At 51.2% G+C, this 25,779-nt stretch overlaps 9 protein-coding genes across 9 annotated transcripts; 3 read left to right on the top strand and 6 right to left on the bottom strand.

The window, feature by feature from the left end:
* Window positions 1-534: 534 nt before the first annotated feature.
* Window positions 535-3,702, top strand: GYP5 (GTPase-activating protein GYP5; the record flags this gene model as incomplete). The annotated part of the gene is made up of 5 exons (XM_014691391.1): window positions 535-627; window positions 757-1,141; window positions 1,198-2,417; window positions 2,490-3,557; window positions 3,637-3,702. 5 exons carry the CDS (start codon window positions 535-537, stop codon window positions 3,700-3,702), a joined length of 2,832 nt encoding a protein of 943 aa, XP_014546877.1.
* A 949-nt stretch (window positions 3,703-4,651) lies between these two features.
* On the bottom strand, window positions 4,652-5,392 carry RPS8B (40S ribosomal protein eS8; the record flags this gene model as incomplete). The annotated part of the gene is made up of 2 exons (XM_014691390.1): window positions 4,652-5,208; window positions 5,329-5,392. 2 exons carry the CDS (start codon window positions 5,390-5,392, stop codon window positions 4,652-4,654), a joined length of 621 nt encoding a protein of 206 aa, XP_014546876.1.
* Window positions 5,393-6,307: 915 nt separating this feature from the next.
* G6M90_00g034800 (uncharacterized protein) lies at window positions 6,308-7,734 on the bottom strand (the record flags this gene model as incomplete). The annotated part of the gene is made up of 2 exons (XM_014691389.2): window positions 6,308-7,420; window positions 7,486-7,734. The coding sequence occupies 2 exons, from the start codon at window positions 7,732-7,734 to the stop codon at window positions 6,308-6,310; spliced, it is 1,362 nt and encodes a 453-aa protein (XP_014546875.2).
* A 2,387-nt stretch (window positions 7,735-10,121) lies between these two features.
* On the top strand, window positions 10,122-11,201 carry G6M90_00g034790 (uncharacterized protein; the record flags this gene model as incomplete). The annotated part of the gene is made up of 3 exons (XM_066130158.1): window positions 10,122-10,155; window positions 10,245-10,469; window positions 10,537-11,201. The coding sequence occupies 3 exons, from the start codon at window positions 10,122-10,124 to the stop codon at window positions 11,199-11,201; spliced, it is 924 nt and encodes a 307-aa protein (XP_065986386.1).
* Window positions 11,202-11,692: 491 nt separating this feature from the next.
* Window positions 11,693-12,511, bottom strand: G6M90_00g034780 (uncharacterized protein; the record flags this gene model as incomplete). The annotated part of the gene is made up of 1 exon (XM_014691387.1): window positions 11,693-12,511. One exon carries the CDS (start codon window positions 12,509-12,511, stop codon window positions 11,693-11,695), a length of 819 nt encoding a protein of 272 aa, XP_014546873.1.
* Window positions 12,512-13,544: 1,033 nt separating this feature from the next.
* On the bottom strand, window positions 13,545-16,589 carry sog2_1 (Leucine-rich repeat-containing protein sog2; the record flags this gene model as incomplete). The annotated part of the gene is made up of 3 exons (XM_014691386.1): window positions 13,545-15,926; window positions 16,003-16,114; window positions 16,195-16,589. 3 exons carry the CDS (start codon window positions 16,587-16,589, stop codon window positions 13,545-13,547), a joined length of 2,889 nt encoding a protein of 962 aa, XP_014546872.1.
* A 3,025-nt stretch (window positions 16,590-19,614) lies between these two features.
* On the top strand, window positions 19,615-21,292 carry BLM (Bloom syndrome protein; the record flags this gene model as incomplete). The annotated part of the gene is made up of 4 exons (XM_014691385.1): window positions 19,615-19,694; window positions 19,823-19,941; window positions 19,992-20,026; window positions 20,084-21,292. 4 exons carry the CDS (start codon window positions 19,615-19,617, stop codon window positions 21,290-21,292), a joined length of 1,443 nt encoding a protein of 480 aa, XP_014546871.1.
* Window positions 21,293-21,739: 447 nt separating this feature from the next.
* G6M90_00g034750 (uncharacterized protein) lies at window positions 21,740-21,984 on the bottom strand (the record flags this gene model as incomplete). Its single annotated transcript, XM_066130157.1, has 2 exons — window positions 21,740-21,843; window positions 21,894-21,984. 2 exons carry the CDS (start codon window positions 21,982-21,984, stop codon window positions 21,740-21,742), a joined length of 195 nt encoding a protein of 64 aa, XP_065986341.1.
* A 2,688-nt stretch (window positions 21,985-24,672) lies between these two features.
* Window positions 24,673-25,230, bottom strand: G6M90_00g034740 (uncharacterized protein; the record flags this gene model as incomplete). Its single annotated transcript, XM_014691384.1, has 1 exon — window positions 24,673-25,230. One exon carries the CDS (start codon window positions 25,228-25,230, stop codon window positions 24,673-24,675), a length of 558 nt encoding a protein of 185 aa, XP_014546870.1.
* Window positions 25,231-25,779: the final 549 nt, after the last annotated feature.

The raw sequence follows: 25,779 nt of genomic DNA, 5'->3' as shown, positions 1-25,779 counted from the left end.
ATCTCGCTCCCAACTAGCAGGTGCCTGTTCCTGGGCTAGCAAGCTTGCGCATTCAATGCCCAGAAACATTCAAGCCAGCCGCCACGAGCCATTGCACACATTCCCCCAACTAACCGCCAAACTCCACCAAGTATCTCCTCGGTCTTCAATGTTCCACCTCCCGCTAAGAAACCAGGGGGGAGGAGACCAGTGCCCGTTTGCCAACTCACCACCGCCTTCTTTATTACTCCCTGCTTCTGACTTCCACTCTGTAACTACTTTTCCGCATTCTCAATAATTTTGTTCCTGTTCTGGCCGTAATTGCGACGCTGCGCGGCACGCTCCTTGCTTACCATCCTTAGTATACGAGAGAGTCGACGGCTGAGCAGACAAGAAACCTCCTTTCCCCTTGCCCTAGGTTCGACGTCACACGAGCAGTCGTCACCTCATTCGGTGCTGGTGGCCACGAGCTGAACTGCTCCAAACCACGAGCAACATAAACTGACATATACAACCACCGCACTCAAAGGCGCCCTGCGCTTACGCACAAATACAATGTCGCTGCAGGGCGGCGACGTTTCTTCTCCTGATGATCAGGAGGAACGGAAGCCGAGGCCCTCCTCGGCCGCCAGCTCGAGCCCAGATACGGTACGTCGAGGCCAAAATTCACTTGTTTTTGCCTGTAGCTTCTGCCCGCAAGCTTTATAGAGCAATTACAAGCCTCCCTTCCCACACTGTTCCCTCTTGGAATATTTGCTGACCTTCGCTTGTTTGCAGGGCGGAGACAGGGACTCGTTCGAAGATGCTGTAGACAATGCAGATACTACTGCAGATACAGTTGATGCAGGCTCTGTACGCTCATTGACCAAAAGATCCGTTTCCCTTTCGAAAAGGGCTTCGCGACGAGACGGAGAAGATGAGGAGAATGAGGGAGGCGAGAAAAGCGACGAGGACGAGAAGGACGAGAAGGACGAGAAGGAAGAGAAGGACGAGGAAGACGAAGAAGACAAGAGGACTTCCAGGGATGAATTGGTGGACTCTGACAAGGCGGAAGTAAAGCCAGCCCCGGGCAGGACGTCGTCACCGCTCTCGCGCCGCATTTCCAATACATCGAACCTCGATAATGTGAACCTGGATGACGAGACGCCTGCCAAGCCAGAAGGTGTGTTAAACAACTGACCCCTATAATTCTTGCCCACTAAACGAGTATCTTGGTAGCACCCCCGATTCCACCTGAAAAGGACCATGCCAGCAAGACCTTGTCTCTGAGCAGCATTACAAATGCTCTCCCATCTATGGCTTGGTCTCCCTCCGCTGAATCACCCTCGAAGAGCCCTAGCCCTTCAAACAATGCAGTCGCCGCTCCTCCACCGCAACCGGCCCCAAGTCCTCCTGCCCGGAAACGCTCGGCCCCATTTTCCTGGTTTTCCACAAACAAAGACACCTCTACGTCTCCGCCAGCTCAGCCTTCTGGGAGAAGAAACACCGCAAGCTCCATTGCTACCCTGACAAGCAACCCAGAAATGATGCTCAGTACGCTCACGGAGGAAAACCAAGTTACGAATGGCGCCAATGGTAACCATCGGAAGAGTCTCAAGGACAGGTTCAAAGTTCTACGAATGCGCGAGGAAGCTGGTATACAGCTAATTCCTGGCGATGGAGACGGACAAGAGGATGCGCTTGGGCTCGTCAGCACAGACGGTAAGACTGTGCCCGGTGACAAGAGCCCACTGCCTCCAGTGCCGAGTCCCAATCATGAATTGGCCCCTGGCACAGCATCTGGAGTTAATGCCGGGCCTTCAGCAATGCAGGAAGCCCAAGTGGATTGGGATCTTTGGCAGTCTGTCGTCTATGAAGGTCCGGCAGCGGTAGCCCGAACCAGCCCCGAGGAGTTGAACAGGGCCATTGCTACGGGCATTCCCAACGCTATTAGAGGAGTCATCTGGCAAGTCCTTGCGCAGAGCAAAAATGAACACCTTGAAACTCTGTACAAAGATCTCGTCACCCAAGGTACCGACAAGGACAAGCAGAATATCCGCAGCACAGCTACTAGTCCCACTCCCAGTGCCAGTGGCATCGCCTCCTACACAAATGGTGACGGCGTGAAGTCTTCCGCATCATCTATTCATTCGAATAAGTCGGCTGGCAATGGCAGCACGTCACCTAGGAGCGAGAAGAGCCAGGAGACGATTGCAAAAGCACAGGCTGCATTGGTCGCGGAGAAACAAAAGAAACAGAAAGAGCGGGCAGCCAAAATTCAGACCCTCGAGAAAACTATTCGACGTGATCTTGGGGCGAGAACGAGCTTTTCCAAGCATGCCGCTGCTGCGGGGCTTCAAGAAGGTCTGTTTGGCGTCTGCAAAGCGTATGCTCTCTACGACGATGGTGTTGGCTACGCACAGGGCATGAATTTTTTGATCATGCCATTGCTATTCAATGTAAGCAAAAACACCCCCGTCTAGCCAGGCCACGACGAGAACATGACTGACACTGACACTCTTCATATCTAGATGCCTGAGGACGAGGCATTTTGTCTGCTCGTTCGTTTAATGCACCAATATAAACTACGGGACTTGTTTATCAAGGATATGCCGGGATTGCACATGCATTGCTACCTATTCGAGCGTTTGCTGGAAGATTTGGAGCCAGCACTGTACTGTCACTTGCATCGTCGCGATGTCTCCCCACATCTTTATGCTACGCAATGGTTTCTCACCTTATTCGCCTACCGCTTCCCGCTTCAGCTTGTTCTCCGTATCTACGACTTGATTTTGTCCGAAGGCCTGTCTGCTGTTCTGCGATTCGGTATCGTGTTGATGCAAAAGAATGCTAGCACGCTGCTGGGATTATCCGACATGCAACAACTTACAACGTATTTGAAGGACAGGCTTTTTGATGTGTATATCGACAAAGATCCCAGCCAGGGCAGTATCCTTGAAAATGGATTCTTTGGGAGCTCCAGTTCCAGCATAGACAAGGAGGTGTATAGAGCGGACCAACTTGTCCGAGATGCATGCGAGGTCAAGATTACGCCCGAGATATTGAAGATATATACCACGGAATGGGAGGAGAAGACTCAAGCTAGGAAGAAACAAGAAACAGAGTTGCAGGATCTGAAGATGGCTAAAGAGAACCTGGCTGGTCAGGTGCGAAAATTGGAAGAACGAGTCCAGGCTCATGATGCCGAGCAAAAAGATCTTTGTAACAAGCTTGTTCATTGCACGGTGGAGAGCGATCAGTTGCGAGAGGAGATGGAGACGCTAAGGACCGACAACGAAGAGCTACGGACCGACAACGAAAAGCTACGGAAAGAGAACGAAAAGCTACGGGATGAAAACGATACGCTACCGGGTGAGAACGATAGGTTACGGGACGAGAACGAGGGCCTCCAGGGTCAGGTTAAGGAACTGAGGAACGTGATTCAGTTACAACCTGAGGAGATCGAGAGGAAGTGGAAGATAGAGCGGAGTGAAATGGTGAAGAAGAATGCAGACGTCTACCAAGAAAACGTAGATTTGCAGAATGAATTGCACAGACTCGCAAAGGAGCTGGCGGATTGCAAATTGCGCTATGCCCAGGTAAGTGACTTCCAAACCCTGAATGGTAACCACATTTGGTTTCTCACTGAACGACTAACATGTGCTTGTTTCACTACAGATCAACGATGAACACGAAACCCTGAAAACCAAATGGACCGACATGGGTCGTCAATTTCGCACATAACACTGGCTCTTCTCTGCACAATTTCTTCCACATTATATACTAGTGGAAAGCAACGCGTATAAAATTCATTCTCTTTCGTCCTTCTGCTTCTCCTGTTATTGGAAGCATTCATGTACAAAAACAAAAAATAGCTGTCATAAGCTACCGCATGGCGTTATAAGACCTCTCCTTGTTACCTGGATACAAGGTGGTAGAGGAAGGAAACCATAGCTGACTTGATGTATGATGATATCGGCGGGCTTGCATACTACATTCTTGGTTCTCGGTGCATTGATGGATTTCTTTTGTGGTGGGCTGGACCTTGACATGACAACAACATGGAGCGGGTAATCACAACGATAGGATGAGTACTTTGTAGAAAAAGTGTCACAAGAGAATAAGTTACCGTACGTGGATATCGAGCGTGACTTATCACAAGTATTCGACCACCTGGCTAACGTATCGCCCTGTGATACCTTGAGGGCCCGCGGAAACTGGACTGGTTGTGTCGTGATGCAGGAGGAAACATTGAAATACAAGGTTTATCTCAAGGGACATGCTTAAGTCCCCGAAACACAGCAATACCTCGTCCACCGGGGACGCAACTCTACTATGTGACATTGTCTTGTCCGCTTACTGCTATGGGCATGGCAACATGGTTCAGGTATTATTCATGCATCATATACAGCAAATAAGTGTAATTAAATTGTACAGTGACATTTCACGTTAAAAAAAGTTTCTTTTGTTTTCATTCCCTATGGACCCATTCCGATGCTTCATGTCAAGCTCTTCATGCCCTGAAAAAATATGCCCAAGACAATTGAGAAAATCCCTTGAACACCATTCCCGTGAGGGGATTGATTTTTGGACACCAGCGGATGGGAGCTGCCATGCCGACTGGATCTCCAGCTTCCCAAGCACAACCTCTCCCCGTTCTCCTTGGCCAATGCGCACACAACAAAAACACACTTTACTTGTGCAGCTTGCGCTGGTAGAAAGCAAGCTCCTCGCCCTCCAAGATGTAGCCATCGCAGCGGCCGGACTGGCCGGGACGGCTGGAAATAATGGCGTACAGGCGACCGGCCTCAAACTGCTTCTCGAGAACGGCGTCGACCTTGCCGGTGGCGGCAAAGCGCTCGGCCTGCTTCTTCTCGACGGCCTTGCTCTTCTTGGTCTCCTCCTCGACCTTGCCCTCCTTGGCGGCCTGGGCCTTCTGGCGTCTACGGCCGAGGGACTGGCCGTAGTGTGCCTCGTACCACTGCCGGAAGGGGGCGGCGTCGACCTGGACGACGGCGCTGCGGGTCAGGGTGTTGGTGCGGACGAGCTCGTTGTTGGAAGGGTGGTACGCGACCACGATGACACGCGTCTTGCGGGTGCATCCCTCGGAGGCCCAGGCGAAGTTGCCCGAGTCGAGACGCAGAGCACGGTACTTGTGGTTGCCGCCGCGGGTGCGGACGGTGTGGATGCGCTTGGCGCCGATACGGGTGTTGGCACCCTGGCGGCCAGCTTCGAAAGCGCGCTTCTTCCCTGTTGAAATAGGTCAGAACGTATGCTTTTTATTGACGAGCAATAGCATACGGGCTTTCGATTGTAGAGGCAGAAAAGAATATATATGTTGCTCAGGGGGGTATTATTGTCTGTACGCACGGTAGAAGGCACGCTTGGCACCGGAGGCGGAGCGCTTGTGGCGGGAGTCGCGAGAGATACCCATGATTGCGAGCTCTAAGAAAGCAGAGAGTTAGCGGATTGATATTGGACAGAGGCGTATTTCAGAGCACATCAAGAGTAGAGGTCGGTCGGTGATGCTTATCCAAATGACGGAACACGCCGGGCCGCCCTATGGGAATTATTCGAATTCGAATGACGGCTTCGAGTCGATGGCTTGTATTCGTCGTTGTTTTGGTTCATCGTCGACCTCTCAACTCTCGTGCTGCGTGTGTAATTTGCGAACTCACCTGATGATTATGCTGCTTCACCAGTGCAATCGAATTGGCGGCGGATGTGGGAGGAGGGAACTTTTTGGGCGGAGTGCTCGATGAGGGCTGAATTGGCAATCGAAAAATTGTGGTTGTGGGTTTTCGCTAGCCCCAAAGGTACCCTCCTCAGGGCTTCGGAAATTCACGTTCTTCCGGGAACAGTAGCGAAAGATCGCGCTGGGGACCCTGACCTACAGGGCACGTTGGAAATTGTGGGTCAGTAAGGATTGCCTACAGATACCGCATTGGAGCCTTCGCACACCAGAGGGATAATTGGAAACGCGTCACGTGCAGACTGGACCCATAAAAGTGAGTACAATTGGAAACGCGTCACGTGTTCATGTTTCCAACAAGAAATACGCAATCGTTCCCACGTGATTCTTTGATAAGAGAAGGGGTGTTTTTGGTCGTGTTCTATGGCTTGATATTAATCTATGTAGGGAAATCGTTGGTAATTCATGTTAGTTCTTTCCTATGTCTTTCCTCGCGTCTTTGTATCGCTCTTTTGTTGGCGCAACCTCCCATTCTGCAGTATTACAAAACGGTCTCGTCTTTGTTCACAATGAACAAAGTGTTGAACGTCTAGACAAAGCCTTGCCGTCGTTCAGTGGCTGCAAATCAATCTTTTCGTAGGCTATTCGAAACGCCCATCAATCTTCATGCCCGTCTCCACTGAACTGCCCAGTTTCAACAGCCGTTGTGGCCAAATCATCCATCTTCTTCTCCAAAGCCGTCGCCATCGTCCAGTTCTCATCCAATTCTTTCTTCATGTCTTCTATCGCCTTTTGTAGGTAATCTGGCAGTTCCTCGAGAACCAGTTCCGTCGCCTGCGAGAAAGGGGGCTCGGTGGGAGCATTGGGAGGGGATATAGAGGGAATGAATCGAGTGTCAACTTTCCAATGCCTCACGCCGCCAAGGTCCGTCCCGTCCGCAGAATAACAATGCTCTTTCTGATACGCCGCGTAGCCTTTGACATCGATGTTCAGCTTTGGGAGAGGGAAATATCGCTCATGTCCACCCGACCGTTTGTCGCCCACCTTCTTGAGCTCCGCCAAAGACGGCCATGTTACCCATTGAGCATCGTCGTGAGAGATGTGTTCTCTGAAACAATTTCGCGACGCAAACACCGTTGAGAGATTGTCTGAGAACTTTTTCCCATGAAGTAATTGTACCATGTTTACATGCTGTTCATCTGGGTCCTCGGCAATCGCTTTTCTGCGGTCCCGTGCTGCCTCTAGGCGTCGCATTTTTTGTGAACACCGTACCTTTTTTTCCTCTGCCATATTTACCCAAAGGCGTGCCAGCTCAGCTGTGCTTTCTGGTAAAGACGGAGAGCTATCAGCCCCAATATGGCGTAAATTTTGCATCATCTTTCGAAACATCTTGAGCTTTTCAGTCAGCGGGCTCTCCCATCTGTTAGACTGGGACCATGACACTTCGCCGCCTCTACTTGCAAGGTCGGATTGCATGGGCCCTTTTATTGCGCTGAAGGCACCTTTATGTGACATCTTCTTGGCTATATTTGTAGCGGCTCCGTGTTCAGATATCGATGACTTGATCGTTATGCCTGCATCTATAGATACCTTTCGATGTGTTTGTGATTTCGAATGCAAATTTCTCGATATCGCTGGCACAGAATCTCTCATGCCCCGTTTCTTAAGACGTGACGTCTCGTCGTCACTCGCATAGGAGTCGAAATTCCGAATGTGAATCTGACTAGATTCGGCTTGCTTCGAATTTTTGACGGGGACGCTCGTGGTTTTCTGAATGGTGTGTCTTAGTATCCAACTAGAGATCTGCTGTATTGAGGAGTACGAGGCACACTCACACTTTTTGCCTTCCCCGAAGCAACCCTCTGAAAGTATTGAGATTGCTCCAAATCGCAGCTCCTCACCTTGGCCCTTAGTAGTGGCGCTATATCTTGGGACGGTATTTTATATGGCTTAGAGGTTCCTGGCGAAGCAGCATTTCGACAAAACCTGCGGGGCGGCAATTCGGACTCTTCATAGTATGGGTGTAGGGGAATAGAATCTGCATCCGCATTAAGTGAACTTTGTTGTCTATGATTGTCAGCCATATTGCCGATTTGGGTCGAAAAAGCGTTGGAGAATAATGGCACAACTTCAGACCAAGGCTGAGATGATGGTTTTGGGCATTCAGAGCTTTGTTGAGCATTTGATGAGAGGCAACTGCCGAAATCAAGATTCGAAGAGTCGTTGTACCGCAAGAGTCCATGAGTACTTTTGGCAGACACAAGCGGTTGTTTCAGGACACCTTCTCTGCTCTTCCATGATTCTGGCTCTCCCATAACGTTCAAGACTGTAGGTGGTAGTAAGTTTAAGCTAGAGACGAGACTCTGGGATAAATTTTCTGGGTGAGGGTTTACAGAGGGCTCACTGATAGTCTTGTCAGTGACCCCTCGTCTAGGCCGTGTCTGGGTTTGGGTTTGTTCAATGTCAAAGATATGCCCGGGCCCAGGTCTTGAAATTGCCGCTACAGTGTGAAATTCTTTGTCTGAATATGCTAGTCTGGGAACGACTGGACCGTACATAAAAGAACCTGGCTGGGGATGTGTAGGTGTAGGACAATAAGCCCCTGCGACTTCGACAGGGTTGTACCATAGAGGCATACTCCAGCCCGGCGGCGGAACGGCATAATTTCTCAAAGAAACACCAGGATATAATGATGAGAATCCATGGGATGGTGTCTGGCGAGGAGTTAAGGGCTGATGAGGATGATTGTATAAGGGAACAGTAGTCTGAATCGGGATCTGTTCTGGTGAAAACCTCCCCAACGTGGGTCCATGGTAGTCATCGTCCAAGGCCAATGCAGATGAAGATGACCCCAATATAGGAGTAGAAAGAGGAGTGAACTTGTTGGCGCATGGATTCATTGTTGAACTGTTCTGTCAAGGAGAACGTTGTACACCAAGAGTTGACAGTGTCAAGTATCAGAAAAGAGCAGAAGGCAGGAGAGAAGGCGGATAAGACTTTTTGAGGATGTGATGGTCTAGTTCGTCGAAGCAGCACAAATGAAAGCCTAACATATGCCCAGAGGCTGATGATATGAATCAGAGAAGATTTGGTCAAGTGATTTGGTGTTCATGTTGATGTGCGGCGGCGTAGAATCGGCGCTTAGACGGCAAAGTTTGTTGCTGGACGCCATGCACCGCTGGTCGGATTAACGGACGTTGAGGGCGCACAAAAAAAAAAAGGAAAAATGAAAACAGCTTGATGAATCCTGCGAGTAAAGAGAGGCTCCAAACGACGGTACTGGGCCGCGAATCAAGGCATATGAAAGAATAAATGCCCGTGGCGCAGATCCAAGCAGCGACTGAATAAGCTGAAGCAAAAGGAGCCCGAGGGTATCGTGCTGACAGCCGGGGTCCCAAGCAGCAAAAGCGAAGATGCAACGATGCAGAGAAACAATGAATGAATAAAAGAAGAAAGAAAAGAGCTGACGGGCAGCCGGCCAGATGTTGGTTGGGTTTGTTGGCACTTTGGAGCAGTGAATCGGCACCTGGCAGATGTGTAAAGCTGTGGTCTGTGTTTGGGGCTGCCCGACCTTGTCGAAACGTTATTACGTGCAAACAGACGCTTCTGGCTGAAGATGACCCGGCGGGCCACATGAGCGTTTAACCAGGAGTACATTTCCTGGCTGCAAGTATTGACGTATCTCATGTTGCAGGCTTCGGATGCTGGATGTCATCGTAGCCCAAATGGAGGTTAGATGGCTACGGCATGGCGGACGGTGCATTGTTACACTCTCGACACCAGCGTAAATCGAATAATGACATTGGGTGTTTTCGGCGTGTCAAATGAGATATCGGCTTCACCGTCTTGTAGGATTTTATACAATGCTCGTCGGGAGGTGTAAGATGACGAGACAACTTTCTAGAAGTCGACACTGCAGCATCCGTTGACGTAAACTATTAATAGCCCTGGCGGAAAAGCTGACCAGTCCGGGGTCGCAGCCGTGAAAGGGATGGTAATGGACTAGAGAGGGCATGCTCTATGTAAAGCACGATCCTTGCTCGTGAGCGAATGACTTCTGCCAAAGATTGCCATACGCAACTATACTCTGGTAAAACTGTGACGCGCAAATATATTGGCACTGATACTCCGTACCGTGGTTGTAAATTCATGTACACGCCCCTGCCCCCCTTCGACAATGCCCAGGCGTGGTGGCACCTGCCAATAATGCCACAGATGGTACGCCGAGCAAGGAAAGCGCAAGCAACACATGCAGACCGCGACCTGCAGCGCAGTGGCCTTGGAGACCCACAGCCATGCCGCGGTTGGCCTGTGGACTCTGGACTAGCTACGACACGTACCTAGGTAGTACTTGTAGAGCGGTACAATGAGCAAGGGGCCGTCACATCCCATCACTTTTCCCAACAGCTTGTGATGGTGCCAGCGGATGTGTCTCCTTCACCCATTGCTAGAGACGCAGCATCTACCCACAATGGCTAACACGACGCTCAAACTCACGAATCGCTGTAAGTGTATTGTCTTGCAGTTCTAGTAGCTAACCCGCGAAACCAAGCCATTGACACTTCTGCTAATCACCACCCATGCCCATATCTAGCTCCGAAGCAGCCCATCAAGAGGCTTCCCACAACCGTTGACCTACCTGCCGATGCTACTGTCGACGACCTAAAGGCTGTGATCGCCAAAGAAGCCAAAATTTCCGACTTGAATCGTATTGGCATCTATGACCCCACTACCAAGAAGACATTGAAGAATCGTAAAGCTCGCCTGGCAGACGAGCCAAATGTGTCTGCCGCCAACGAAGTTCTGGTCAAGGATCTCGGTAAGGAGCCCGCATCCACATCATGGAATTGTTGAAAACGGCAGAGTCTAACAGACAATTCACGCAGGGCCCCAGATTGGCTGGAGAACTGTCTTCGTCATCGAGTACTTTGGCCCTATTTTGTTTCACGCCCTAGTTGTGGCCGCCCGTCCCTACATCTACAAGAATGGTGATAGCGACATGTCCACAACACAGTGGCTGGCCTTTGGCATGATTGTGGCCCATTTCATCAAACGCGAGATCGAGACTCTCTTCGTTCACAAATTCTCCGCCAACACCATGCCAGTTTCCAACGTCTTCAAGAACAGTTTCTTCTACTGGGCTCTGTCCGGCCTTCTTTGCGCCGTGTCCATCTACAACCCCAACTCCCTTGCCGCTCGTGCCGATAAGCCTGCTTTCGACCTCGTTGGGCTTGCTCTTTACCTCTTTGGCGAGACTGGTAACGCCCTGGTCCACCTGTATCTGTCTTCTCTGCGCTCTACCGGTGGGACTGAGCGCAAGATTCCCTCTGGTTACGGGTTCGCCATTGTCACATGCCCCAACTACATGTACGAAGTTTTGTCTTGGGTCGGTATCATCATTGCCAGTCGGGACTGGACGGTGGCGCTTTTCATCAGCATTGGCGCCGCGCAGATGTTTACCTGGGCCAAGGGTAAGGAGCGAGCGTATCGCAAAGAGTTTGGCGACAAGTACAAGAAGAAGCGTTTTGTCATGTTGCCTGGGCTGTTGTAAGTCGACGACGGAACCATAAAATACGCAAACTGTTGCATAAATAAGCAACAAGGCATGCTTTTTTTCCCACAAGAGCCTCAACTGTTAGGGCTCTAGTGGGCTAGTAGAAATGGGCAAACGCACATCGGATGCTGGAAACAGGGATATTAGGAAAATATAGCACAGTAATGCATCTGATGAGCGATGATGAGGATCAGGAGTTTGGGTGGAGGGAGATTAATTCAGAATGAGGACGCCGTACGAAATATACTAATGCAAATTGGCGGTTGAATATTCAAGCTGCTCCTGTAATAAGTTCCATACACACAAAACTTGCAACGTCTGTCCATGCTAGTCACAAAACATCATTCCATTGCATTCATACCTTGTCATATCGCCGTTGAAGTCATAGTCATGTCTCATAAGATGCCCAGGTCACATTCATCGTTCCCTCTTCCTCCCCCTTCCCATCCCTGAAATCAAGAGCCCAACATACTCCCATCGACATCCTTCTACGACTCCGTCGACAAGCTCGCCGTCTCGGACCCCTTGGCCCTCCCCGTGCCCGTACTCGAATCCGGCTCCATCAAGCTCCTGCTCGCATCCGACCAGGTGCTCCTCCCTCCCTCCTCGGCCTCGGCCTCCGTCGTCACCATATCGGCATCCGCGCCAACCGCCAACCTCGCCTCCAAGCTCACCTTATTCCCATCCCGATGCATACTATTCGCCAAATCAACGTCCACATCCATCATGCCCTCCTCGCCATACTCCCCGTCGTCGTCCTCCTCCTCCTCCTCCTCGTCGCCGCCGCCGCTCTCATCGCCCCCGCACTCACTACAACTACAACTACAACTCCCGCTCCCGCTCTCGCTCCCGCCATCCTGGCGATTCGCCAACCGCACCGTCTCCTCGAGCACCAGGAATCCCCTCTCCAGAACCTCGGCCCAGTTCTGCACGTTGCCCAGCTCCTTGACCCTCCTCGCCGCCGCGTCCGCCTCCCGGGCGAGCTTCTCCGTCTCGCGGCGCAGGCCCTCCGTCGCCCGGACCACGTCGCGCTCCTGCTTGTCCAGCGCGGCGGCGTTGTCGTGCAGGATGCCCGCGCGCGACTGGAGCTGCGAGTCGATCAGGTTGCCCATGGAGGCGACGACGGCGGCGCGGGCCTCGGCGACGTGGCGCTGGGTTTCCTGCGAGGGGAGCGTCTGCTGGAGCGGCGCGGGGGGGGCATGCGCCGTGATGGCGTGAGGCTGCGTCGGGGCGGCCGTGGACGGCGGGATGGAGAGAGATGTTGGCGGAGAGGCATGGCGGGGTGGTGAGGATGCTGTCGTTGGCATGTTGGGTGAATGTTTCTTGTTGTTGTTGTTTTATTCCCTTCTTTTTCTTGCAGATGGATTGCTTGGGACTTTACGTAGTCTTCTGCACGGCTGGGTTATGCCGTGCTTTTTTTGCGATGCTGGGTGGATCAATAATCGTTATTGTGAAGACGAACTGTTGGCGTTGATTTGCGTCGAGTGTGCTCGACTTCAATATGCGCCTTTGCGCCGGTCCGGTCCGCACGTCATCGTGTGCACATGATGCGACAGCGAGAGACGTCGTTAGTCAAAAAGAGGCGGGGGGTGGGGTCAAGACTTTTATTTCATGTAACAGCCGCGCGAGCGGCAATGACCTGCATCAAATCGGCGAAGCGGACATGAAGGGACAAAAGAGGGCAGATGGGATAACAAAACCCCAGGGTATAATAAAGTGCTCTGCATGTGTAAACCGATCCGACGCAATTTCATGACATGCTAGTTGTTGGGCATGAATTCTGACAACATATATTAACATAGCAGCATGATGATTATTTGTACATGAGTTGGTTGACCTTATCGTCCTTCTTTTGTGCCCGTGTCCGTGCCCGATGCATCACTTTCAAAGTTATCTAGCATCTTCCTTTTTGTAAAGCCTGTGTGGTTGCATTATAAGCTCCCTTCCCTTCCCTTTTCTGCTCCCCAAAGAAAATTCACGAGATAAAAGCAGCCTCCTCCCTTGGAACGCCGGGATCGAAACGTCGAATAATATGCCCTCCCTCTAGACTAAGTATGGCATGATGGAAGAAGAGCACACAACAAAAAAAATCGCATATCCTTGATTACATTGCCATTATTCGCGTCATCATCGAGAACACATTCTATAGCACACAGATTCCCCATAACGCCAGGCTATGCGGAATATTGAAAGAGTGAAGCCGGATGATTAGAAATTACCATCCCCAAAAATAAAAAACTGGGCCAGCAAAGGCGGCCGGTCTGTTAAAAATCGGTCGTGTATCATCCCCAAACCATCATCGTGGTCGAGATTCTGATAATGTTGTTGCCCATCATATCGTTACAAAGCCAACCTCCCGCCATGTAGTCTAGATAGCCCCAAGCCTCCATTTGGTGGGCTAAAGGGTGCTGATATTGACGGGATTCCATCCGACGACATTGACGAAATAGACGAGAGGGAGTTGAACCCAGAATGGCCTCGCGACATTGTGCCACTGCGAGACATGGATATTCCAGGATTTGCCATTAGAGCATCCGCGCGATCAAAAACGTTGCCATGGAATGCCGCGGCAAACGAGGCGCTATGCGGTGTTGTAGAAACGGTCGCCTGCATGGCAGGTCCAAGTGCAGCACTTTGCGGCGTAATCGGAACCTGGGTTGTCGGCGAGGCACTCTGAGAATAGTGACCACCCAGACTCCCATTAGGCCCAGAAGATCGCATTAGATTGTGCCAGGGTGATTGTACGATTATGTTGCCAGTCTCCTTCATGCATTGCTGAATAGGTCGCAATCGCATCCTTGTATCGGGCGGCAGCGGAAGGCCGTCGATGGACTTCTTGATCTTGGTGATCAAGGACCACCAAGAGTTGACAAAGTTGTTACACAAGGTCCAGAATCCGGGGTGGGAGCGTACACTGGGGTCATTGAGTTTAATCAGGGACAGTCTGTTCCGGAGGATTTCTGTCTGCTGTATGGTATAGCCACACATGGCAATTAAATGTTTCCAGTCCTGGACGAGAGCCATTGGGGCGCGGCGCTGCATGGCCGTCCTCAAATCACTCTGCAGTTGACCGTGGAAGCTTGGCAGCGTGCGGAGAACTATGTCAGTGGACTTTTGTAGTGATAAAAAGACTTTGTCAAACTGTGCATCCTCTCCCGTGTAATCATTGGCAAGATCTCGGCTGCCCGTAGAAGAAAAGGACCCGCCGGACCGTGGTGTTGCCAAGGCGAGTTTTGCGGTCCGAGTTGAGCCATTGGCGTAGTGAAGCGGGAGGTCTGTTGCGACGCGCAGGCCAGCAGGATTGTGGACGACGGTTCCATTACGACTGCGCAAAAGCCCAGTCCGATCAGCCGTCGGGGTCGCAAAGGGTTCCCGTTGGAATGGTTTTATCGTCTCGCTAGCGTCTGGCATGCTGCGATTCGATGATTGAGATCCTGGCCGCGAGGCACCAACAGTGGCTAAGGTTACACGAAGTTCCATGATACTATTGTAGAGTAACATCAAGAGCGTGCGGATATATCGCGCGTCTCCGTTGTTGACAAAGGTATCAATGTTCTCGGCCAGAAGGGTACAAACGTGGCCGTATGCGCTGACAAGGGTATGGCAGGCTCGATGCACGTTTTCATTATCTATGGCAGAGTATTGGCCATTCTCTAGGAGCGTCGTGTCGTGTCTCTGGACCTCTTGTTCAAGCTCCTCAACATGCGAGTTGGTGTTGTAAAAGACGATTTCTAGACTTGACCGTTTTGCTGATCCGTCACTTGTCAAGGTCATGAGCATCTGTATCATGGGGTGGATCTGAAAGACGGAATACAGGATGCCCTTGGCTGCTTCAATGATAGGGTCAAATATCTTTGACTCTCGCCGACGTTCGGGGAGGACAGATAATCGGCGAACATAAATGGGTCGCTGGAGGTATGGGTCACTGGGCGTCGCCGGACTCTTGACACCTTGGGGCGTTCCTTGCATGGCAGAACCGTGGCTCAGGCCGCGATAGTGGCTAAAGCGATTATTTGCCTGTGTCTCATCGAGGGTGCCCAGCTCAGATGGCTTCCTGGATACGATTCCCATGCGTCGACTGCGGCCGTCCGGGCCTCGATCAGATCGCAGCAATGTCTCGGAGTTGCTGCGAAGCCTCTCATTCACATTTCCGATGGTTAAAGGCATGACGCCCGGCCGACGCATCGCAGTGCTTTGTTGCGATAAGCCACGGTTATGCGACCTCGTCGGGATTGGGGGCGGTCGGGGTGCACCGTTAGGAGACCGCATATCAGGTACGTCAGCGCCATTGACCTTGATAGGAAATCGACCGCTCGCGGCTCGTCTCAAAGGAAACCGAGGTACGTCGGTACCACCCTCGCTGGACTCATCACCAGTTGCGTCACCTTCCATCCGTCCCGTCATGGCAAAATGCCGAAGAAACTTCTTAATTATGGCCGTGACGGCGACCTCGGTAACTTCGGTTTCTCTCATTATGCCATCATGCGGCGGGCTTCCGGATTGTGGTCGTATGGCGTCCTTGGGTGGGAAGCTAATTGGGTTGCCTTCAAATTTGAGCACTTGGAGGGATCCCATATCGGCGAGGCACAGAGGCAATTCCCGAATTTGGTTCTTGGGCACAGACAAGACCTTGAGTGACGATAACCTTGCAATGTCTTGTGGCAGTATTCGAAGCTGATTCCGTCCGAGGTCGAGAATTTCGAGAGATGTCAGGTCGCATAGCTAGACAGAGTTAGGATTTACTTCAAAAAGAAAAGCGAGCAGCCAGGGGCTTTAGGGAAGGAATAATAATCATTACCGCTATCGGGAACTCTTTGATTTGATTGCCTCTGATATTTAGGTACCGCAAAGACGTGCATTCGGAAAATCGAGTCGGTAAACTTGACAGTTGGTTGTGCGACAAAGCAAGTCTACAATGCCAGAAGAAGAAAAAGGGTTCATGTTAGTCAACTGGAGGTGCTTTACGTAGAAAGAGAAGAAAGAAGCATACCGTTCTAGTTGATCCTTGACAATATCTATCACTTCTTCGGGTAGTTTTTGGATTCCCTTTCGACTCAGATCGACAGTGACGCCAGCTCTTAATGCAGTGCCGACAGCACCAGCCTCAGCAGCCTGACCCTCGCTCTCAAGGGCCGTCTGCATAGCCTCTCGAGCCAAGCCAATAATCTGCGCGGCGCTAGTGATGGGACTGGACGCCGACAAGGTCGCGTTGGAAGACGTATTTCGAAGGCCGGGAATCGGGGGCGGCGGCGGGGGAGGGCCATTTGAGGTGGCAGCGGAATTGGGAACGGGACGCCGGCCTTGAGCAGGATTATCGGGCAATCCACGAACAGACGACGACGACGTTCCCGGATTGCCAGCTGGCATCCGTTCTAGCCACTCCATGGTGGAAGATGGAGCAGTGCTGGCACTTGCGAGAGAGGCGAGGGGGTGATGCTTCTCACGCGTACACGTCGCGGAGGGGAGGAGCAAGAGGTTGTCGGTCGGCACGCCGACAAATAAATGGACAGGGCAGCAGTCGGATGGCCGTGAGGTCGTGTGGTCTGCTGGACGTCGCCAAAAAGGTTTCAGAGGTCCCTCACGCAAGCCAAGTCAGGGCCCTGAGGGTCTCAAACGTCGAAGCCGATATGCTAGGGTCGAGGGGTTGCTGCTGCTTCAAGCCGATGCAGGCTGCGACAGGATGCTGCGCGAAACACACAGGTTCATGATGGTAGTGACAGCAGCGGAAGGGGGCTTCGAAGTGGTCGACCGCGAGGTGATTGTTGGGTGAAGAGGATTGATCACATTATCTGAGTCGACATGCCAGGAGGTTTGGGTCTGGGTCTCGGGGGACTGGGCTGGGCTGGGTTGGGCTGTGTATGGACTCAGTGCTGGATCGACGGTATTAGACGGTGGACGGTGGACTATGGACTGGTGGACTGTGGACTGGTGGACTGTGGACTGGTGGACTGTGGACTGGTGGACTGTGGACTGGCACTGGGACCTGTCGATGTGGTGGGCTGTGGACTCGAGTGCTGTGGATTGGTGGTGACAGGGACATGGATTGACTCGACTCGACCCGTCAATGGCACCAGACATATGTACAGGGAGCTGCCGCCGTCTGGACTGACCAGCTGCTCAGTGCATGTCTGGTCAAGGCTGGTCTGGTCTGGTGGTTCCATGTCCAGCTGCTCGACTCGGTTGTTTCTGGACAGCAACAGCCAGGGGCCATTACGGAGTACAGAGTACGGAGTACGGAGTACACAAAACCTCAGAGCCACATGCAGTTGACAATATTGGAAGGCTGACTGTGATGGAAGGATGCATGTGCACCACGCAGCCACCCAAACAAAAAACTGCGTCGACATGTGGTGGCGGTCAGGCACACCGGTTGACCCCAGCCAAACAAGAGCGAAGACCCTGCTTCTGCGCCGTCGAAGCCCTGCGGCGCCAGCTTGTCGACATGGAGTATTATTCGTCGTGTGGAATATTACTCCGTACCTCAATGTTGAGAGCAACACAAGCTCCCGCTGCACCAATCGACGACGCCTGCATGCTGCGGCTCGGGAAAAACAGACAGGGACCAGCCTCCTGACGTGCTTACCATGAATGTGTTTATAATAGACGGTGCTCAAGCACTTGCACGGAGTACGGAGTACCCAGTCATGGATTACGAACTACGGAGTACTTAAGTACCTACCTACCTAGGTAGGTACCTAAGTACGTAGCATGTTAGTACCTGCCCTTGTTTTTTTTTTTTCTAACTCGCTTGGCCATAAGCACACATGCGTTTGCCAGAGGCTGCAAGTTGAACAAGTTGAGCTTGCTTCTGGCGCAGTCTTACTCAAACACTAGCTGCAGTGAGGCGCCCGTCGACCGACACCAGGAGAGGCAAATCGGATGGTCAGTAATGCCAACAATTGCTCCTCCGTCCCCTGCCCCTGAATGACCCTGGTGACGGGACGGACAGGCATGCATGCGTTTTATAGACACAAACACACGCCTCGAGTTGCAGCATCGTGGCAGCCACCGTTGTCGCGCCATAAACAGAAACGTCGTCATCATTGTTTCTTCTGTTTCCTCCCGTCATGGTCCTTGGGCCCGTTTCGTGTGATGCAAACGAGTCAAAACCACAAGTGCCTCGGGGCTTTAACTTTATTTGGAGCCCTACGGTGAACGACGTCGGCGTTTGCAACGTCGAATGTTTTAGGGGCTTGCCGAGAAATTGCCCTTACTCGGATCCGTGTATGTATTGTGTATTGGGAGCACGGAGTTGTTCACGTCTGGTACGTACGTAATATCGAGCACCCCTTGGACCACGTTCATGCTTCCTCCCGGCCTTCTGGGTTCGGAACTTCCAGTGTTCGGAAGTTCGCCTTCCATGGCTGTTGTGTCTGTAGAGAACGGCTCGAGCCGGCCAGGCCGGGAAATGAATAAACAGTGCCAAGGTAGGTAGATATCCAACATGCTGCATGTTTCCATCAGCAGTGCATTGCAACGCATGGAGACCCTGGGACGATCCGGGCATCCCTGTGTGATAACCGGGCGTCTCCCTCCTGCTGCACTACCTTTGGTATATTAAGAGCTCTGCAGACTATGCTTGGCCACGTCGTACACATTTATTAGCCACGTTTGTCAGTCCAACATATTGTTATTCGTGGTGGACAAATCATAGTCGAGAACACGCAGTACGGGGTAGGGCTGGTATGCTTGTGCAGGCTTACCAAGAAGCAACGTTCCAACAAGGTGCTGCTTGCGAGGTGTGTGGCCGAGACAAAGCGAGCCCTCGCCGCCGAGCCTCATCATCAAATATAAACGGGTCATGATATTCACTACAGAATATATTAGCCCGTCACCAAACCTGCGGAGTGGCAGGAACCCGGTCCTTGACAGAGGTTACACTCACTGAGTAAGATAAACGTGCAAATGACGACAGTCCTTCTGTCGGCTCCACCACTCTCAGACGCTCATTTCGCCCACGATAAAAATAATATAACGTCTGCCCAGTTCTAATGTCTAAAGTCCTTTGCTACCATGACTCTATCTCGGTGGACGTGCTAGCTCGAGTGTCGCTGGCACAATATTCAATTAATGTCTGGTTGGTGGGTGGCGCCTGCTACCTCTGGACGAAGCACTTGCGGACTGGACCTGCCTTCTCCCGCGCTGGGTCCTACCTGCCTCACCCGTGCACCATGAACCAGTCAAGAAACATCAACTGCTACTCTCTCTAGCCAAACCCCAACACGATGTCATCAATATGCTCGTGACAGATTTCAACATCATTGGGCCTCCATATCTGATTCTTTTTGTTTGCCGCTGTACCCCGCCGCCCATCCAACCGCTTCGCTATTTGACATGGTTGAAATCCGAACATTGAGCCTGATTCTCCCTCATCACGACGCGTCTGACAGTGTCTGCTCGCCCTTGCATCATGCCAGCTCTGCAGCGAACTAGTTCGTACACAGACATTGGATTCACCCTGCGACGGCAATTCAACAAGAATGAGTTCAGGTATGTAAGATTAATGAGAAGCGATACAAGGGGAATATTTAATAGAGCTCTGATGTCCGGATGAAATACATCGTATCCGCCTACATTGCTGACCTCGGCGTGTTCTTTGCTAACGGCCTGGCACGAAGGCCATATCAACGTGAAATCATTGAAGCCGCTCTCAGTGGACACGATGTTTATGTTCAGGCCGCAACCTCTTTCGGAAAGAGCCTGTGTTTTCAACTTCCGGCCGTGATAGACCAAGGAAGTATGTTGATAGTTACACGTTGTACAACCACCCACTGACCCTGATTTCAGTCACTCTAGTCATCTCTCCTCTGCTGAGTCTTATGGTACGGTTAATGGAAGACGCTTGTAACAAAAAGGCTCTTCAGCTGACATGCAACTAGATAAACCAGGTCGAAGCTTTGAGAGCATCAGGTGTCGATGCCAGCTCCCTTAATAGCAACACGCCATATCCAGAGAAGGATCGCATACAACGAGATCTAGAGACTGGCCACCCCAAAACGCGTCTTTTGTATGTCACTCCGGAACTTTGTTCTGGTTTCAGATTTCGTGAACGACTACAATTGGTCCATAAGCAGAAGGAGCTGGCTAGAATCGCCATCGATGAAGCACATTGCATTTCTGAGTGGGGGCATGATTTTCGCAAAGACTTTAAACGGCTTTCTTGGTTCCGGGAGACTTTTCCTGATGTACCCATCATGTGCCTTACCGCCACCGCAAACCCTCAGGTAAGGGAGGACGTGCTCCGCATTCTGAAGTTGGACGAGACTCCGGACAGGATTAAAATGTTTCTCATGAGTCCGCAACGGCATAATCTTCATATAGAGATTCGATACACTAAAGACCAAGAAGACAATCGGCTTGCAGATTTCTTGAAGTGGATGCGAGCCGTCTACGAGCGGCGACGAATCGAGTCCAGGAAAAAAGAGCTGCAAGACGCGGGTGAACGCCCGGAAGGCGTCTCAGGTATTATTTACACCATATCGCGGGACGAGTGTGAGACTCTCGCAGCATCTTTACGCGAAGAGGGAGTTGGGGCCCGCCCCTTCCACGCAAAACTCACCAAGGAAGTGAAAGAAGAGACTTTAAATCGCTGGATCAATAACGAACCTGGCTATGATATTATCGTGGCTACAACGGCGTTTGGCATGGGTATCGACAAGAACAATGTTCGATTCGTCGCCCATTGGCGTATCCCAAAGTCTTTTGAAGGATATTACCAAGAAGCTGGTCGCGCAGGGCGTGATGGCAATGCCAGCTATTGCTTCTTATACTACAGTCGCGAAGATTTAGAACGCGTCATGCGAATGATTCGCAGCGATTCAAAGGAAGGATCAAACCTTGACGCTAGGCTGCGTAGCCTTCAGGCCTTGGCTACTTATTGTGAAAACACAAATTCTTGCCGTCATGCACAGATATGCAAATATTTTGGCGATAGCTCTTCGCCGGCGTGCGATTTCGCTTGTGATTGGCATAAAGATGTTCATGATCTGAAAACGAGATTTCTGAAGGGTTTGGCGAGCCCGGACTGGGTGAGCTCGCAGGTGGAACAAGGCACATATGATGGCCACGATTACTACGATGATGATTAACAACAAAGGCAAGGATCCAAAATGCCACAAAAAAATTCAATTGCTTTTCTCTTAGGCAGCTAGAAGGTAAGTAAAAATAGAAAAGAATAGACGTAGCTACAAACTTTCAGGGGAGTTGCTCTCGACAGCCACCTCTTCTTAGGCTAGTGAGGCAAAGAGCTTTATGAAGCTAAGTCAGTCCCGGCAATAACTACAAGCACTGGCTTTGGTAGCTGTCTACGTGATGCACGATGGGATATGCTTGAGGGCCCAATAGTAGCTAGGTATATGGTCTTTGGTCAATTTCAGCACTATCTGGTTCCAGACTCAGTAATATTCAACTTAACAACCCCAAGACACAGTCAACCAGTCGATGTAGCATTCGCAACATGTTTTGTCGCCATTTCAATGCCCAATAAAGGCACAGCCCAGCTCAAAATTCATGCTACTCTAAGCCGCACGCTTTCCCTACTCCTTCTTCTTGCAAAAGCCCTCCTTCCAACCCGGCTGCATAACGCAGTAGAATTCGTTCGAATTACAGCAGACTTTACCGTCGAGATTGCACCCGTTGGCTGTGTTATCATTAGTATTTGGTTACACTAGAGGACAATGAGATGCTTACCTCCTGGGCTAATGCATGTCTGCGTGTTAGGGTCATCAGCCTGGACTCCAAGAGCCATGGCGATGGCAACGGCGACAGCGAGGAACTTCATTGTGAATACTGAGTCGAAGGTAGTAGGGTTGAGTAAAGTGATGAGAGAAAAGGAGGTGTGGTGCTGTTGTTTCTGTTTCTGTTCTTGTTATTGTTGTTGTGAGTGATGGGTTCGAAGGGTCTGAATTGGGCAGGGCAGACTCGAGCTTTTATAATCGTGGACAAGTGCCGGAATGACTTCATGTCAAGCACGATGAGGCAGGCGCAATGACGCCGCGGAGCTGGAGCGTCGATTGACGGACCCAGATGCGTTAGAGCTTCCTACGCATGAGGCCCTGAGCCAAACTTGCAACAAACGACTTTTGCCGCACACATTGCATCATGACACTTACACCGCGCAAATTCTGGGCCTTGGTAAACATGGCTTGTGTTTTACCGTGCTTTGGGCAATCATTGTGTCTTTCCGGTATCCTTGTGTTTCGGTCTTTATGTGTGTATAAATATATTCGTCTTGGGTGTAATCATCTTTGTATAAACCCGTTTAACCAGCCTTGCAGTTTTTGGGAGCATGTGAAGCACAAATTCGGTCAAATTTTGGAGCGAGATTGTATTATTATTGATTCGGAGCCAAGAAGGGGCAATGCTCCCCTCACAATGTCTTTGTGCGCGAGGGCGTCGTGTAACGGACCACCTGGCAGGAACCTATGGCCTTTGTGCTGTCAGAGCATCCCCGGATGGAGGAGGCCAAGCAGCGGCAAGGTGACTGGCGATTCATACTCTTCTGAAACTTTTTCACTTCCTTCTTTCTTCTCGTTGCAAATTCAATATTGGGTGTCGTATCGGACCCTGCAACTACGAGGCAGCATGGTCTGGGACTGGCTTGGCGGTGCTTCTTGGTCTCCAAGAAGGGGTTAGAAAAACAAAGATGTACAGGTTGGACTTGTAAGAGTGCACTTCTCGGCGTCACGGGATGGGGTTTCCAAGCTCAACCGCTACAAAGAAGAGTGCCACGGATTGCGTCTTGTGTGGACATTAGCCGAGGCTATTGTTGGAATTCGAGGTGACTTGACGATGTGTGGGTGTGTGGTCTGTCCGTCGTCAGATGAGATCTCAGCATCGCGGTGTCTTACGGAGAACGCTACTGTTGCACGATAACGGGCCGGCTATGACTTTCATTGTAGCCTTGACCTCACATGATTTGAATCTTGTTTGAAGTGGTTTGCAAGAGAGCCCCTGCTCTGGCCAAGCCGTTTTGTTTCATTTGGGAAGGAGGTTGTTGGTTCCGACTGGCCAAGACCAATCAGGTGGTTCTCCGAGTCAAAGGATCGATTGGCCCTTGGCAGTAGGCCTCAACCAGTGTAGGTATATGTATCTCACTCTTTTCCATCTTCCTCTTCTACGCTCATTCCTCATATCCTCCATTCCTTCACTCGGGTACAGTACCAAACCAGGCGACAGATGAGGTTGTAAGTCCAGGTCGGTGAGCAGCTATACGACATGTATCCCCCCAAATCACTCTCCATCACCGTCTCATGGATAGCTCTTCTCAACCGGCATTTACTCAAGCAAGTGGGCTGCGAAAGCCACACAGACGGGTCCTGCTCCTTCACGTCTATGTATCGTCCCGCCGTGAGGTAACGTACCTTGGTGCATGGAGGGCAGCCAGAACATACACCTGAACCACTGGCTTGGGGGCCTCTGCTCCGTATGCCGCAAATAGGCATAAAACATTGCAGTATAGACTGCTGACGTGAGATTACTCACTGCGCATTTCGGTCTTTCGGGGCTTGCTACCCTCAGTCGGCTCAGTCTGCAACTTGGCGGTCCATGCACAACCAAACACGCTCCTTTCAAGACGATGTCGGCGGTGGAATACTTGCCATTGCATACTATGTGAAGATTGCAAGAGAAATGTTTCTGGGGATAGAAGACGCTGCGTATAGGGGGTTCGGCAAATCAGCCCAGAACCATGCGTGCGTTTCCAAATATTGGAGTCTGGAGCCACACAATGGGCAGCCTATCCCAGCGAAAGCAAGTTAGCATCTTGTAAACAGAAATCTGGAAAGAATTTAGCAGCTGTGCTTACCAACTACATCCTTCCAAGAAAACACAAGATAATTTGTCAGTTGACGAGTGTGTAGAGGGAGAAGTTCCTGAGGGTTGGGCTTAAAATATCTTGTACAGGGGCCCAGAGCATTTGTGCCCGAGGCTATGCTGCTGACGCATTCACGGTGGATTGCCTTTCCAGAAGCGACATGTGACGAGGCTGCAATATGCTATAGGAGTAAGTCTTTCTATGTTTATATACCTGGCGAAGAGGTTGGCGAACGCGAGGCCGCAGGGGGAGGGTCGATGATATATGGTACGCTTGGTAAAATGGCAGAGTGACTTCAACAAGGTGTTCACCGACGATTGAGATACTCGATTTTTATCAGTTACGTGCGTTCTAACACTTCTGTTATTTGTCCAACTATGACTACGACTGAGCCATTCCACCGAGAACCCCTTCTTCAAAAATGCCACTCGTAGCAACTGAATAGGCGGAATTTGAATACACCATCATCTAGTATAAGTCTAATGAATGATCAACGTCTAGATACTTGCTCTGCAGCACAAGTAGAACGCTCAGCAAATAAATTCCACAAACGCAAAGCTCAACATGTCAAGGCCCCCGAATCCCAGCGACAAAAGGGAGAGGCAAGTGCCACACCATGCATCCAACACGTCGCATCCCACCACTTTGTATGCTTTAAAACCCCCCGTTGGGATTGGGGTTGGGAATGACCCTGCCAACGTTATTCACGGGCGGGATGACACTCGTGCCCGTCAAGGCCGCCGCCTCCTTGTACCTCTGCAGGCTGACGCGGGGATTATCAAAGTTCTGGTTGATAACGCCAGCCATGCCCTGCTGGCAGTGGTTGCCCTTCTGCTGGGGGCAGTAATACCAAAGCGGCTTCTTGTGCTTGACTTGGAGCTGGAAGACGTTGGGCGCCTGGCCCTGGCTCGTGACGAACTCGAAGCCGGGGAAGAAGCCGGTCCCGTCGGCCAGGGGCTTGCACGGCTCGGCAAAGGAGGACTGCACGAGGGAATGGTTCTGCGGGAGGAAGTGCCATTCTACAATGTCCCCAATCTCGGCGACGACATTGTCCGGGTCGAATCTGAGCCCGCCCAGGCCGGCGACGACGGAGTGTGTTACTCCCGTGAGGGTGGTGGTCTTGGTGGCGTCGCTGGGGGAGGTGTTGCTGGGTGCTGGGGCGGCAGAGACGGCGGCCGCCAGAAGAAGGGTTGCAATGGCTTTGAGAGACATTTTTTTTTTTTGGATCTTTGTGTGTGTGAGTCTCTTGTGGAGAGATGGAAATATATGTATGTTGTATGCTGGGACGTGTAGACGGCTGTAGGAGTGAGCTTGCTGAATGTTGAAGTTGGTGATGAAAAGGACCTGGTAGTGAGGATAACAACCCCTTTATTTATTCCTCCAACGCGTCTTAGAATACCATCATCCCAATCTTGAATACTTATTTTTATTCTATTCCCATCTCATGACCTTCTCAGATTCCACATATCGCGTATAAGCCGACAGGCATGTGGCCAACGGCGCCATCCAGCCTTACGTCCCAAAAAACTAAAAAAACATGGACGAATAAACCAGGCACGGCCGCCAATTGGCTGAATCGGGCTGCTTCTTACCAACTGGAATTATTTTGGCGTACGGAACCAGCTGTTGCCGTTTGGGCTGTGCTGGGTGTTCGCTGACGTTGGGGCCTCTTTTTGGCGTGTGATCCGTCAAGCCTGAGTGTGTTGTTCTGTATACAAGCAGTGCGCCAGTCAGCGTGGCGTAATGGCATAGCCCGACTTG

This window comes from Metarhizium brunneum, chromosome 2, assembly GCF_013426205.1.
Source record: "Metarhizium brunneum chromosome 2, complete sequence".
In the NCBI taxonomy this organism is placed as follows: domain Eukaryota; kingdom Fungi; phylum Ascomycota; class Sordariomycetes; order Hypocreales; family Clavicipitaceae; genus Metarhizium; species Metarhizium brunneum.
Note: the sequence above shows the minus strand (reverse complement) of the source record. Positions and strands in the feature narration are given on the sequence as shown.